The sequence below is a fragment of the Carcharhinus amblyrhynchos genome, chromosome 26, assembly GCF_965287045.1.
Source record: "Carcharhinus amblyrhynchos chromosome 26, sCarAmb.v2.hapA, whole genome shotgun sequence".
Taxonomy (NCBI): Eukaryota; Metazoa; Chordata; class Chondrichthyes; order Carcharhiniformes; family Carcharhinidae; genus Carcharhinus; species Carcharhinus amblyrhynchos.
This window is the reverse complement of record NC_137349.1, coordinates 22,719,361-22,734,900: the sequence shown is the minus strand read 5'-3', so window position 1 is coordinate 22,734,900 and position 15,540 is coordinate 22,719,361. Positions and strand designations below refer to the sequence as shown.

General features: G+C 39.9%; 1 protein-coding gene across 3 annotated transcripts in view; it reads left to right on the top strand.

The window, feature by feature from the left end:
• Positions 1-15,540, top strand: part of nfic (nuclear factor I/C) — a 436,701-nt gene that overhangs the window by 292,854 nt on the left and 128,307 nt on the right. For all 3 annotated transcript variants that reach the window (XM_080213184.1, XM_080213182.1, XM_080213185.1), the window contains exon 7: positions 10,829-10,957. In XM_080213184.1, the coding sequence (XP_080069310.1) occupies positions 10,829-10,957 (129 nt within the window). The remainder of the gene's footprint in view (positions 1-10,828; positions 10,958-15,540) is intronic.

Below are 15,540 nucleotides of genomic sequence, written 5' to 3'. Positions count from 1 at the left end.
ACATATCAGTTCAGTTCTTAAATAATGATTCTGCAGTTGGCGGTCATTTGGAGTTTAGAGCGAGTCACATGAGTAATCTGTCATTAAAACATCAGCGTACAGAAATGGAATTTTTTAAATACTTAGAGAGGCCGCTAGACAGAAAGCTGAATGCAAAAGAGCATCTATGTTTGGTTCAAGAAAAACTGACAACCTGTCACCTCCTCAAATTTGAGTTGTATGAGGCACATTGTTAGACGTAGAATGCAGTTCTTGCTTGGAGACCAAATTAAGTAAAATCTTTCATTTAATTTGAAAGAAATGTTGCACATGATTTTCTCCTCTTCAAGTTGTGCTGACTCCCAGCTGGATGACAATATATGATGCAGACTGCAAGGGCAGCAGAATAACATACTCAGACTAATTAAGTTAATGTCAAGGAATTGCTTCTGTGATTCCAGGAAGCTCTGAGGCCTGAATGCTAAAGTATAGGGCATACCACAAAAGTCTGATGCTATAATTTGTAGTGTTTCGTGATTCTGAATACCATAATTTACGTGCACTTTGGAGCTGATTTTGTATTGGGCTCCCTAGCTGGGTTATTCATGAGGGCCCTGCCTGCTCAATCTTGTCCCTCACCACTTGGAGCAACCATTGCAAAGGGTCAATGGAAAGATTACTGTCTAGATTTCATCTGCCATAGTATGCTGAGGGGCTGGAAACTGCAAAACCGTTAGGACAATCTCTTTGTCATTGAACTTGTATTGTAAATATCACGTGACTGAAATTGTATTGAAGCACTCCATGTTATATGCCTCTATTTGACGTAAACATGCCAGTCATAGAACAAAGATTCGTAAAACAATAATGTGGGTTTTTTATTCAAAGATAAGACATGTTTAACTGGCAGCAGACACCCCCTCCCAGAATACAGTACAATGCGGAGCTGTCGGCCTCTGATTGCATGGCAACTCTCAGCAAGTGGGACTTCCATCCTCAGGGTCTTTGATCCTGGAGAAAGCCCACCAATGCCCAGATAAGTGTTGATTGGCACTTAATGGATGAATGTTCCCCTAAAGAAAAGCAATGCCGAGCACTTCCTGGCTTTCCAGATCCCCACTGCCTCCATTAATTTTCCACTGTTGTATGGAAAGAATTTGAACTCAATTGCACTTTTGATGCTGTCCAATTTGAACTATAGTGAAATATAATTTTACGAAGTTTTTATGGATAAAGTACATTATTGGAGGGTAGGGGAATGGTATGATCAATGACAAGAATTCAGTTCAAGCCCTTGAACCTTGTGCTGCTAATTTACAGATTCCTCTCCCATTTGTATCTGGCAGAAGTTCAACATGTGCAAAGTATATATCAGTGATACAAGAAAATTGGCAAATAGTTAAGGCAATTTCAATGTCAGAAACTTAACTGGCAGGGGTGAAACCATTAAACCATGATGAGGCAGGTGATGAGGGTAGCTCATTGCACTTGGGATGTGTTGACACCTGCGATGGTGGTTTTGCCCAGGTTAGGTTATAGTAAAGGATCAAGGTAGCCAACGAGGTTAAACAAAGGCCCTACTTTTTTTTTGTTTATATCCAATTCAATCCAATTAAAGTCCAATTCAAAATCTCAGCAAGCTGACAAGACATGCATCCCACTTCCTGTCTTGGGCTTGATCTGCATGACCCAAGCTGATTGGAGCAGGCATTGCACCTTCTCCAAAGCTTGATATCATTTGCATCTTAGCCAAAAAGCCTAGATTTTAAAAATTCTTCGAATGAAGCCTCAGTGTAACCTCATGACTTCAATCAAGTGCAGAGGCTCTACCGAATGTAATTTTCAAAGCCATCTCGCACTTTTGGCTAAGATGAAGCATCAGATCAAACCCATGATGGGGTGCAATCCTCATCCTGTCAGTTTGGATCTTGTCTGTACTTCATGAAGGGACCATGAATTGGATTCAATTTGTTTTTTTGGAATAAAAATTTTTAAAAAGGCAAAGCACCAGGAATTAGATGTTTGTGACTTTTGCTTCCTTAGTGGTAAAAGGATTGGTCTCTTAAGTAAATATGCAATTCAAGTTCATCCAATAAAAGTAAAGAGTTTGTAAAATGAAAGCAAATTACAGCAGATGCTGGAATTTGAAACAAAAGCAAAAAATGCTGGAAAATCTCAGCAGGTCTGACAGCTTTTGTAGAGAGAGAATAGATCCGATGTTTTGAGTCTGGATGTGTCAAAGTTTGTATTCGGTTTTGCTGATGTTTGCGCAGTCCTGGTGAAACCAGCACAAACACGCACAGAACCTCAAGCACAAGTTACGTCCAGTCAATGCAAGGATCACTATTCAAAGAGAAAAATAGAGCTTTGTTTTGATGCAAGGGTGCTAATAGCTATCCTAAAAGATTTTAAATATTAGAAAGTATTTAATTTACAATGAAATTGACTATTGTACACTAATGCGACAAGTAAATAATTCTTCTTAGTTTTTAAAGTTGTTTGCAGTTAAACAAAGTTGCATTCATCACAGATAATGGAGTAGACACTCTTATTAAAAATGTTTCATTTTTGTGATTGAACCCATCTTGAGCCATAGTATGAAAACTGCACCAGTTTACCACACTTACATACATTGAGGAACATTTTTAATTTAAAACAGAAAAATAAACAATCAAGATCTAAAACACTGCCCAATTGTGCTGGCTGTTATTAAACTAGATTAAACTATATTATTAAACTAGAAAGAATGCAGAAAACATTTAGTAGGATGATACCAGGATGGTTTGAGTTATAAGGAGAGGCTGGATAGAGTGGGACTTTTTTCTCTGGAATGTAGAAGGCTGAGGGGTGATCTTATAGAGGTCTATAAAATAATAAGGGGCATAGATCAGCTAGATAGTCAATATCTTTAGAACATAAGAACATAAGAAATAGGAGCAGGAGTAGGCCATCTAGCCCCTCGAGCCTGCCCCGCCATTCAATAAGATCATGGCTGATCTGTCGTGGCTCAGTTCCACATTCCCGCCCTCTCCCCATAACCCTTAATCCCCTTGCCTATCAAAAACCTATCAACCCGCGTCTTAAAAATATTGAGCGAGGCAGCCTCCACCACTTCAACGGGCAGAGAATTCCAGAGATTCACCACCCTTTGGGTGAAGAAGTTCCTCCTCAACTCTGTTCTAAACTGCCCCCCCCCCCTTTATCCTGAGGCTGTGCCCTCTAGTCCTAATCTTTTCCCAAAGGTAGGAGAGTTTAAAACTAAAGGACGTTAAGGTGAGAGGGGAGAGATACAAAAGGGTCCAGAGGGGCATTTTTTTCACACAGAGGGTGATGAGTGTCTGGAACAAGCTGCCAGAGGTAGTAGTAGGGGTAGGCACAATTTTCATACATGGGTAAGAAGGGCATAGAGGGATAAGGGCCAACGCGGGCAATTAGGACTAGCTTAGGGGTTATAAAAAGTGGTGGCATGGACAAGTTGGGCCAAAGGGCCTGTTTCCATGCTGTAAACCTCTATGACCCCTGTGAGTCTATGTTGAGCAATTTTAAGTTTGCGTTTGTTCAGATGAATTTGAGCTTTAGCCATAACTTCATTTCAGAAAGATAATGCATTCTGCTCCTGAATCACCAGTTGTATCCAATGTGGAAACTCCACCTGAATAAATCCAACGTGAAGGTTCGAAAAGGTGCCTCATTATTTCATTAGAATTCCTTGAGGATGTAGAAGACTTGCTGAATTGATAATGGCACTAATATTATGGATCGTGACATTTAGAAATCATTTGATAAGGTCTTTCATTTGACAAAGGAAAGCTTGGAGGGTCAAGGCAGTTGTTGTTATTAACTGGCTAGAAAAATAATAAGTGACAGGCTGTAGTTACCAATGATTATAGTTCAAATTGACTGGTGGAGACAAGCTGAGGTTATCAATCAGAGAGCTCAGGCTGTTCTTAATAATCATTAATGACATTCCTAGGAATATTGTAAATGTAAAGATATTGGCCAGAATTTTCTCACCGTTCATGCCAGCGGGATTCTCTGGTTCGCTGTAGTAAACGGAAATTTGGCTGAGCGCTGAATTCTCCGTCCTCAGTTGTTGCAATAGCAGGGCATGAATGGCTAGAAAATTCCAGCCATTATCTTTTACCAGTAATATACTGGTTCGATGTGGATAAAAAAATACTAAGAAAAATTGGGCATAGATTACTTCTGCCAGTCATCCCTCCATTAATATTTTCTGGCTTGCTGGCCTGACAGTATGCATGCATTATTTGTTCCCATTGTTTGTGAGCATGAATCTTGTGTCACATGCATGTTCCATCACTCTTACTCTCACCCTAACAGGTATTAACAGCAACTTGCATTCATTTGGTACCTTTAACATAGTGAAATGTCTCAAAGTGCTTCACAGTGCATTACCAAACAAAGTAAGTAAGATAAGGAGATACTAGAACAAATGAACATATACGGCAAGAATTACATGTGTAAATTGCTCCTGAAACATGTAGCTTGCTGTACAATGTGTGTACGTGAATAGTTTTTAAATAACTGTAAAGTTGTCTCAATTGGTGGAAAATCTTTGTGTCACACGCCTACTTTGTCAGTCAGCACTGACTCACAAGAGCAAACCCTTGACATTATTTTATCCTGAATGTTGTGCCAATTGGTGTTGTTTTTGCTACATAATGGAAATGAACATTCCCCGTGCATTGCTGGTTTGTAGAACATTTGACAGAGTAACAGTGAGTGACTTCACATGGGTAATGACCTTGAAAGGTTATATTAGCACTATCCCCTCCATCCCATTGATGGTCAAATAAATACTGTTTTGTGGCCCAGCATAGGAAAAGACAAGCTCCCTCCTACATATTAAATTTACGTAATTATTGGCACTGGGACAGTGAGATGCTGCCCATGGATTTGCATAAAATTCTGCTGGCATCATATTAAATTCTTGTCCCTGACTTTCCACAGTTTGGTACAAAAATCACACCACCAATATTCCGGTGGAATTCTAATTTACTGTAGTTTTAACATGCAGCTGAAGAGCTGAATTAGTATGGTAGCTCTTTGTGGCTGGACAGTATTGGGAGTATCTAAACCATCTGACATTTCATTTGCACACAGAGACCCAGATGGATGTGTTGCGTGCACGAATATGCTGATATTTCAATTTTGTGGCCTTTTTTGTTGCAGATTTAAAATTAAACAAGCAAACAAGATTCTCTGAATAGCAATTTGCAATTAAGTATCTTGCGAAGTGGCATCAGGCTTGATAGCTCCTAACCTCTGCAGTCATTTAGGCCTGGCATTACATGATGGATGTCTCTTATAAGCCACCACAAACTGCAGTCATTATTAATAGCCCCTGAGCAGCTGTTCTGGTTTAAAACTCTTATTTTTGTCTGTGCTCGTCTCTAGTACATATGCATTTCATTCATGCAACTTTTTATTAACGGTAACATAATTCAGTTCATTTTTGATTGGTATTGTCTTGACATTATCATCAAAATCATTTGGTTGCCAAATGTTGTGTCTCTCCACCAAAGACATACTACTGCTGAAGACATATGTGGTACAAAAAAACCCCCAAACTTTGATTTAGTTAAGAAAACTATGTATCTTGTTGCATGAGTCTTACATTTGCATCCCCAGAACATGACTGCTCTTTAGAAGGGTAGAATTTTCCTAGCCCCTGAAGGTGGGTGAGAGGCTGGATCAGGAGGAAACTTGAGAATTAGTGCATTGGGTCAATTACCAAATACAATTCTGCCTCTGAGCAATTTGCCAAAGGCAAAGTTAATGCGGGAGCAGTGGTTAGGCAGTTAGGCCCATTGATGGCCCATGGTCATGTTGCCAGCAGGATTATCCCAATTATCCTCCCTGCCCCCACACACACACACACACAATCTGTCAGTGAGAGTGAAACCCAGCAGGTAAATGCAGGCGATGCCTGGTTGACAAGTACGTCTCCTAAATCAACTCAGCAGGGGACATCTGGGATGATAATGTCAAAACCACAGCCACAAGCTATCTTTTACAAGATTCTGCCTCTATTTTGGGGTACCCTTATGATCTCCTCATGTGTTAGCAGTGCTACTTTTTCCCAATGAGTCTGCCAGCAATGCAGACCCTCTGATGAGACCTCCTCGGGAACCTGCCTCATAAGATTATAGCACTGTGTGGCCAACTGATACCATTGAGCTAGAGGGAACTACATTGATTGGCAATTCCATTAAATGTTCGAAAATGGTAAAAATCCGCCTTCTACGTTATGCTGGACTGTTTATAATTCCACCTCTCACCCTAGTTCCAATGTCCCAGTGATTTCAGTAGAAGGGAACTCTTAATGTAAATGATGTTGATTACATCAATGATTTGCACTCTTATTTGTTTCACTTGCTACACCTCACCCTGATTTCCCTTCACAGGAGTTCCCACCTCCACTGACCGTGTTACAAGTCACGCAATGAGATTTATTCCAAGATATCTCACAATAACAGATCTTCCAATATTTGTTGTTTTAAGTGTTACAATCATGAATGAAGGCACAGAATGTAGTAAATTATTTGAGACTTTTTTTCTTGGACAGTTTTGGGATATGCAAGGTGGCAAGACTGGCAAGGCCAGCTGACAAGGCCAGCATTTGTTGCCCATCCCTCATCACCCTTGAACTGAGTGGCTTGTTGGCCATGTCAAAGGGCAGTTAAGAATGAGCCACATTGCTGTGGACATGGAGTCACATGTAGGCCTGACAAGGTAAGTATGGCAGATTTTCTCACCCAAAAAAGACATTAGTGAACCTGATGGGTTTTTACGACAATAGTTTCATGGCCACCATCACTGTTGCCATCTTTCCATTCCAGATTTATTAGTTAGTGGGACTTGAATCCTCTGTTCCCAGAACATCAGCCTGGGTCTCTGGATGACAGGTTCCATCAGGTTACCACTATACCACCATCTCCCTCAAATGCAGGATTGTTTGGAAGGTTCTTATTTCATTTCATTGATAACTAATTCTGCAGGCAATTATTTAAAATCAGTAATGATGAGAACCTAGTCTGCAGGGATCAAACCTGCATTGGGGGAAGCCCCAGCATGGAAAATAGAAGTAGGAGCAGGCCATTCAGCCCTTTGAACGTGCTTCATCATTCATTATGATCATGGCTGTTCATCAACTCAATAGCCTGATCCCGTCTCCCTCCCATGTCCTTTGATCCCCTTTGCCCCAAGAGCTCTGTCTAACCCCTTCTTGAAAACATAGGATCATAGAATCCTCACAGCACTGAAAGAGGCCATTCAACCCAGCAAGCCTGCACTGACAACAATCCCACCCAAGCCCTTTTTCCCTTAATCCTGTACAGACAGTGTTTTGCCCTTCACTTCTTTCTGTCGTAGTAAATTCTTATGACTATCTGGGTGAAGAAATTTCTCCTCAACAAATCCCAACGGATTTTGAATCCATCACCGTAACCACTCGGCCACAACTCCACTTTGACAAAGCATCTCCTTTATATTGAAATTTTTATATATAGTTGAGAGATGTTAAACATCTTGTTGTACGTGGTTAAATACACAAGACTGTGGTCTAAGTACTGTTTATGATCTCCTGCCTCTAAAGCTGCTTAATGGCCTGCAAACCATAAAACTTGCTTTGTAGCTGCAGTTGTTAGTGTAGTAAGCTTTGTGTGGTCCATTGCTGTGGATGGAATTGCGCCAAATCAGTACAGAAGTACACTAAGAAACTCCTTTATTTCACCATGTTCTGTAGATCTATGTTGACAGGGTCAACATAAGTAGCATTTATACATTAATACAGGTAATAAAACGAGCTTCAGGCAAGTAGTCTTGGAGGGATCAGTTATTTGTATTTGAGTCCTGTGATTCATGTGCCATCTGATTGCCTAGAGAAAGTTGCAAGCATTTAGATCCAGATTGCCTTTCCTCTGGAGGGCATTCTGCAAAATTATTTGTCATTTATTTATTCGTTTCAAAGAAATAATTGCATAAGTGCATTTTAACCCAGCCAGGCTGTTCTTTGAAATTTATATCTGTCTCTAGGGTAAGGTGGTAGAAATGATAGTGAACCATAACTTTTGTCACTGTGACATTTGTTGCCAGGCAAGAAAGAGCTATTGTAAAGTTGGATACTACATTTACAGGAACAGCTTGGGTAAGGTACCTTGTGATAAACTTAAACAGATTTGTTTTTAAATAGACTATCACTATACGCTGAGTACATTGGTCAGCCATTGTAAAGATTGCCTGATTTGCCTGACTATCATTAAACACTGAACATATCGTTCAGCCATTGTAAAGACTGCCTGATTTTTCCATCTATGATTTCAATGGGATGAAAATTACACAGGTCTGGTGTTTAAAATAGTTACTCTGAAGTTGAAGTGTCTTTTTCTCCTACTAACTCTTTCACGACAACTATGAAGATAAAACTGGCAGAGCCATCCAGAGTTAGTGATTTAGATCACTTTGTCAGATGGTTCCCAGTGCAGTGCAATTGTCCAGGGTAAGTTAGTCCTGCTAGAGAATTGCTGCGTAAACCCTTCCAACAGAACTTCCTAGGGTGATTCGCTATCATTGGGGTACCTCCCAAATCTGACACTGGGAGGCAGGAAGTTATGGACCATTCTGTTCTCCACACAATTCAACTTCCTATTAGTGTTTTTGATTGTCTTGTGGCATAGTAGGTAGCATCACTGCCTTTGAGCCAAAAGCTAGGGAGTTGAATCCCACCCTAGAACTTGATGGCCAAGGAAGGTGCGTTCATAACTCGGTCAGACCGGTTGAGTGTCAACTTTCAGATCTTTCCAACATGCCATTGTTAGTTGATAAGAGTGGGAGAGACTTTTGGTCAACCACGCTTAATGTGGAATGGCACCCCTTAAGCTTTAAGTCCTGGTGACAGATTAGTAACCACGTGAATTACGGAATTAGGCATCATGAGCTTTGAAAATAGACAAAGATTTGCCTTATGTGCACCAATAGATGTGGGAAGGGAATGGAATATTCTATGTAGTTTTATGATAACTGAACACTGACAGTGCATATTTGCAGTTTTACCCCTCACACAAGCTGAGCAATGTTCTAAAGGCATTCCATGACAGATCAACCAGAAATCCTTACGTTCTCACTGTGAAACCCACAACCACAATCTGTCATTCCTTGTCATCTTTTCTTTTTGGTTACCTAAAAGATTACCATCAGTAATTTCTTAGGGTCGCTAGGCGGGAAGTATGGGGGCGAGATCACCCAAATGGCTGCTGTAACTCTGATGGGTAAAACAGATAAATAGCATATCCATTTATCCTCCATCTATAACGACCAATGAGGAGAGCCCGGAAAGGGAGTTTCCAGTGCTTCTTTATAAAGAAATAGTCAGAACAAGCTGTGAGGAGAAAAATTAGCTGTGATTGGAGGGCTGGAGACAATATCAGTAATCTGTTAACATTCCACAATTTAGAAAGTGGATCATGTATTTTAAGTAAGTGATGACCTTCACTTGCTGACATCTTGACCTACTTTTCCACTCCACAGATGCAACCACATATGAGAAAATAAATGTGAATAGAAGCATTGCATGTCAAATTTAAAACAATGAAATTCAACTGCACTGTGCTTCGCAGGTGCGTTGCATGTAGATCATTCTTTGTTTTGGGTGTGATCCAGATTCTGTGCTCAAATGTTGATCATTTGTGTGATTTGTATACTTTTTATATGATGATTAAAATTCTGACAACACCATGCACAGTTAACTTTACCAGTGAGATCGCTAATGAAACAGAGAGCATCTCCAATATGCACCAATGGCCTCTTGCAGTTGATAAATTTGATGCCTGTTCTATTTGTAACAAACTGTAGACAGTGTGTGGCTAAGCCATTTGCCAGTATGGCCAAAAGCAATTTATGTTGTTCCTTTGTCAACTGGAGAAGCTAATTATGTGCCCATTGAGGCTTGGGTTTTCCTAAATCTGAAATGTATGCACATTATTTCTGAGGAGTGAGCAGATATTTCAATTTGGTATGTCACAGCCCTATCCTCCAGGAGGTTTTGAGGGACTGAGGATAAGAAAACAAAATTTTTTTTTGGTTTTGAAATGTATGTGCATAGGGTGAATTGTGACTTCCCTATGAACAGTTAAAAAATTGGCGCAACTTATTTAAAACAGGAGTTCCAGCCTTTGTTTCCAAAGGCCGCCTTTTGATTAATGATTAAACAAAAGTAAAAATTGCACTCCTTAGCTTTGCTTTGTATAAAAATTCTTTGACTACCTTCAGGACATAGGCAGGCATGGCATCCTGAGATCATTAAATTACTTTGGCACGAGGGAAGCAGTTATAATAATCATTAGAGTTGAAGACTGCAAATTATTTTTCAGAGCAAAATGTAATAGATAATAAGTCTACAACTAAAGAATACCTCAAATGAAACACTTCAGGTAATTCCTTAATTGTACTTTAGCATTTTCAACATTACAAATGAATGTGCTTTTATCTTGTGAACAAAACCCTCTTCACATATTGCAAACTGAATGGAAATTCATTATTGACTTTCTAATTGCTTCTTTCCAGTTTCCTAATGTTAATAGACTTTTACTAAGTAGGGCAACCCTCCACCCCCTGCTGGCTTCCACCTCCATCGCCTCCTATTCAAGAACTGGATTAATCTGTTGTAATTATTCACTACCTAAACATCCATTTTACAGCTGTTGCTGTAGATAATCCTGCAGCATTGTGAGGTTTTTTTTCTGCTTCACCAGCAGAGGGGAACCCGAGTGAAAAAAGGATTGAATGAATGTAAGGCATTGACACCTGTGCTGCTTGTATCTCCTGTTAGGTATCTCCCCTACAGTGAAGAAGACTGAGATGGACAAATCTCCATTTAACAGCCCATCTCCACAGGACTCCTCTTCACGATTGAGTAGCTTCACACAGCACCACCGTCCCGTGATCGCTGTGCACAGCGGTAAGAAAACAGCTTTGCCAAAGTCACTGTCAGAAATCTAGACTCTTGATAGCAAAGAGCCCTGTCATATGCTCTAGTTTGTGTAACTGTAAACATTTTTGACTGAGTCAATCCCCCAGCTAGTCTGCTTTTACTAAATGTCCATAGAGGGAATAAAGGTCTAAAATTATTGGGCCAAATTTTACAGTCAGAGACATGGTGAAAGTGTCCACCAATGAATCCAAAAAAGATGCCCACAGTAGTTTGGCAAGCCCTGTGGAATGGATTTCACCAATTCCAACACTAATTTCATCATTGCACCAGCTGTCAGGGCTCCCTGACATCCAACAACATCAGGTTGGCTATGCAGCCAATCACATTGCGGAATTGTCATAGACAGCAAACCAGTAAAAAAAAAGACAAATTCATCATTCATTTTTTACAACTTTTCCGAAAGGAGAATAAAGATTGGTGCATACACTTGGGATTAAGCTGGAAGCTGAAACAAAATAGATTTCCGTTTTTTTAAAAATATTTAAAAACCTATCAAACTTTTTTCGTGGTCTTGAGAAATAGGACATTACATAGCATAAAATTAGATCCTCAAGGCCAATGAGGTTGTTAAACAGTAATCATGGCTTAGTATATTATTAAAGACTTAGTTACACCTCATTTAACAACATTTATTGTTTTCAGTGATTTTACAGTGAGTGTTAAAGCATAAAAGGTGAAACTTCATATCATTCAATGATTTCCAATTGATATCCATTCACAAGGACTTCAACAGCACACTGTGCATGAATGAGGAATCACTGACAGCAACTTGGGCATTTTGATGTTTAACTAAAATTATGCAGAAGTTGCTGTCAATTTTGCAAAATTAGTGGTGGCGACCACTGATAGATTCACTGTCATTGCAGCTGAAGAATCTAGGCCATTGTTCTACTAACAAATATTTGCAGTGGAGCACCTGACCACCTTTTGTGCATCATAGTTATGATTTCCTCCAGAATATCCACTTAATGATTTTCTGGAAATAATTGATGGCTATTCCATTCTTTATTTTTCCTCTCCTGTAATAGAATTGCAGAATGTAGCAGCCACTTTCTTTGGTTGTCATCTGGAAGCAGCGATAACAATTCCACCAATGCAGTTAAGCATTCTGCATCTTGAAGTAGTCTCTTTCAGTAAGAAGTCTCACAGCACCAGGTTAAAGTCCAACAGGTTTATTTGGAACCGCAAGCTTTCGGAGCACTGCTCCTTCATCAGGTGAGCAGCGCTCCGAAAGCTCATGATTCCAAATAAACCTGTTGGACTTTAACCTGGTGTTGTGAGACTTCTTACTGTGCCTACCCCAGTACAATGCCAGCATCGCCACATCATAGTCTCTTTCAGTCAGTACACAGTATATTACGCATGGAGCTACCAAGTGGGCCCTGAGATGTAGCATTAATTGTAAACTTTAACATTTGCAAGTTGACCGAGATACTCAAATTCTGAAATAAATAGCCAGTCCATTTGTCACACACACCCCACCGTTGGCTGTAAAGTTTGGTGCTAGTGTATTCATCAATATTCCAAAATAAATTTATAAATCACGCTAAAGAGAAGAGAATTTTATTAAAATGGCTGTTTCTGCTTTGCTTACTGCAAGTTGAAAGCAATCACACATCAAACTAACAACTGTTACATATCTAACCTCGGTATTGAAAATGCTAACAAAAGATAATTTTGGATTACTTTTTTGTGAGTCCTAATGGTCTCCTTCCATGTCTCTTTTGTCCCCATCACCATTTTACTTTGGATGTCATGACTTATCAATTCATGCAGATTGGATGCTGAAATTTCTTTTAACAATGGAGCCTTAAGCCAAAATATTTGAATGGTAATGCTCTTTTATGGGGTTATTTATGAGCCTGTTAGAAATAATGGACTTATTTACCTTGAACAACATTGTTTCTTAGTCCAAAAGCAAGTAAATATTTAAACGCCAGGCTCTGAAGCTGTACTTGTGCAGCCACATCCTGTGTTTGCATTCTAGTCTTTGTGTGTCGAATCCCTGTCTGAAATCCTATTTACTTGTTCTGGGGATAGAGATTTCCACAAACCTACCAGTTTATGCCAGGAAAGAAAGAGTCAGTTTGATCAATGGAAATGCAACAATCTGACTCATGGATGCTGGCTTGCTAGAATCAATTTGAACCTAGCAATGGTATAAAACTTGAACTATGCCTTGTGAATACTGATTCACTGTTCGTCCGAATGGGTGTGTTTAACACATTTGGAATTGACTAGCAGCTGGACTACAGGCAATCTGAGGTGCCTTAACCATCCTATTTTAGGACATGTAAAAGATTGTTACTCAAGCCTAATTAGTTTTGTGCTATGTGCACAATTTTTAGCAAAAATTTGTGAAAAATATAATCATATATGTTAGGTAATTATTAGGCAGTGAACCAGAAACACAGTAACTTTCTGGTGTAATTTCCAAAGGTCATTACTCCAGACACTTTGTAAAACATCAAAGAATCTTTACTTCCAACATATTTCAAGGACTATGCAACACATAGGGTAAAATCCAATGTGGACATTGGAAAACACTGGGTGATAGTTCAATAGTCTCATTTATACCCGACCTAACTTTCCTTTCCATTCACTGAAGTTTGATTACTGTACTGTACACATGTATCTAAATATCAGTTGAAGAGAAGGTTTAAGTTTTGAGGAAATGTACAATAAATATGAGAATATTTAACAAGAGCAAATTCTTTGAAGTATTTTTCTGGTTGCAAATGTGTAACCTGGGGCTGAATTTTTGCTTTCTAGCCAGGAGTGCAAAATCCGGACAATCCCCAACTCGACAAACTCGACTTGGGAGGAAGTGCTCTGGATGTTCTAATTTTCATTCTGGGGGTCAGGAATTGGCCCCACTTGGCCTGGAAACAGTGCAGAGGCACCCACAAGGGCAGCTAGATGCAGAAACAGGCTATGTGAAAGGCCAGCCTTGGTGCTCTGGGACATGCAAGAAAAATAATAAAACAAAATACAGCCCTCAGCCCTCATAATCCTTTGCCCGATCTGTACTACCTCATGTCTACTCACTCCCCATGGACTGTCATATTCCAACGTATGAACCTCTACCTACTCCTTTCACCCTTTATAACCCTATGCCAACCCATGAACCCACCAACCGTTCTTTCCCCATATACTTTCCGTGCTAACCCCCACCCAGTATCGACAATTGGGAAACCACAGGAGCCATGCTGAGATGAAATGAAATAAAGTTCTAAGTGTCTTTTGATAACTTTTTTAAAAATCTCATTCATTACATTTTAATTCCTTAAACTACTTAATCTCTTTATAAAAGCAAACATTTCGTCCAGGAATTTTATCCCTTCTAAAACAAGCGTTTAAATTCATAACCCCATATCAGAGACTACTTAACCATTCTCATATTTACTGTACATTTCCTCAAAACTTAAACTTTCTTTTCAATTAATATTTAGATACATGTGCACAATACAATAATCCAACGGAGATGAGAGAAGTGCACTGTGCTGCCTCCAGTTGCTCTACTCCATATCTGGCAGATGGTTCCAGATCATCTTATTGCTTTGTGCTCCTGTTGTTTTTCTGCTATGTAATACAGGAATACATATCACTAAGGCCACTTATTTCAACTCTGTAATGTTGCATGACTCCGCCCCTGCCTCAACTCATCTGCTGAAACACTCATCCATGTCTTTGCTACCCATACACTTGAATATTCCAATGCACTGTTGGTAGGCCTTCCTCCTTCTACCTCCGTAAATGCAGAGTCATCCAAAACTCTGCTTCCAGTCTTAACTCTCACCAAGTCCTGTTCACCCGTTGCCTTTATGTTCACTGACCTACTTTGGCTCCAGATCAAGCAGTGCTTCGATTTTTAAAATTCTCATCCCTACTTTCAAATTCTTTATTTTTTCATGCGATGTTGGCATCACTGGCAAGGCCAGCACTTGTTGCCAATCCCTGACTGCCCTTGAACTGAGTGGCTGGAATTTTCTAGCCCTGCAGCGGCAGGTTTTCAATGGCTTGCCAGTGGGATCTTCCAGTCCTGCATTAGTCAATGGCAATTTGCATGGCCTGCCGGTCCTGCTGGCCTTCCCCCTGTGGAACCGCTCAGTGGCTTGCTACACCATTTTAGGGGGTACAGAAGTGTCAACCACTTTACTATGGTCTATGGGTCAGGAGACCCATGTAGGCCACTCCAGGTTAAGATGGCAGATTTCCTTCTCCTAAGGGACATCAGTGGGTTTTCATAACAATCGACATTGTCATGACAAACTATATTCCCGATTTATGAACTGAATTTAAATTCTAGCAGCTAGTGTGATGGGTTTTGAGCATTATCCTGGGCCTCTGGATTACTAGTCCAGTGACATTACCATCTGCCCTTATCTATCTCACCGCTCATCATTCTTTTAATCTCGCCCAGTCCCAAAACTCACCAAGATGTATGCAGTTTTCAAATCTTGGACTTCTTAAGCATTCCAGTTTTAATCACTCCTTTATTAGTGGTCTTGCCTTCACATGCCATGACCCTAGGTTTTGGAATTCCTTCC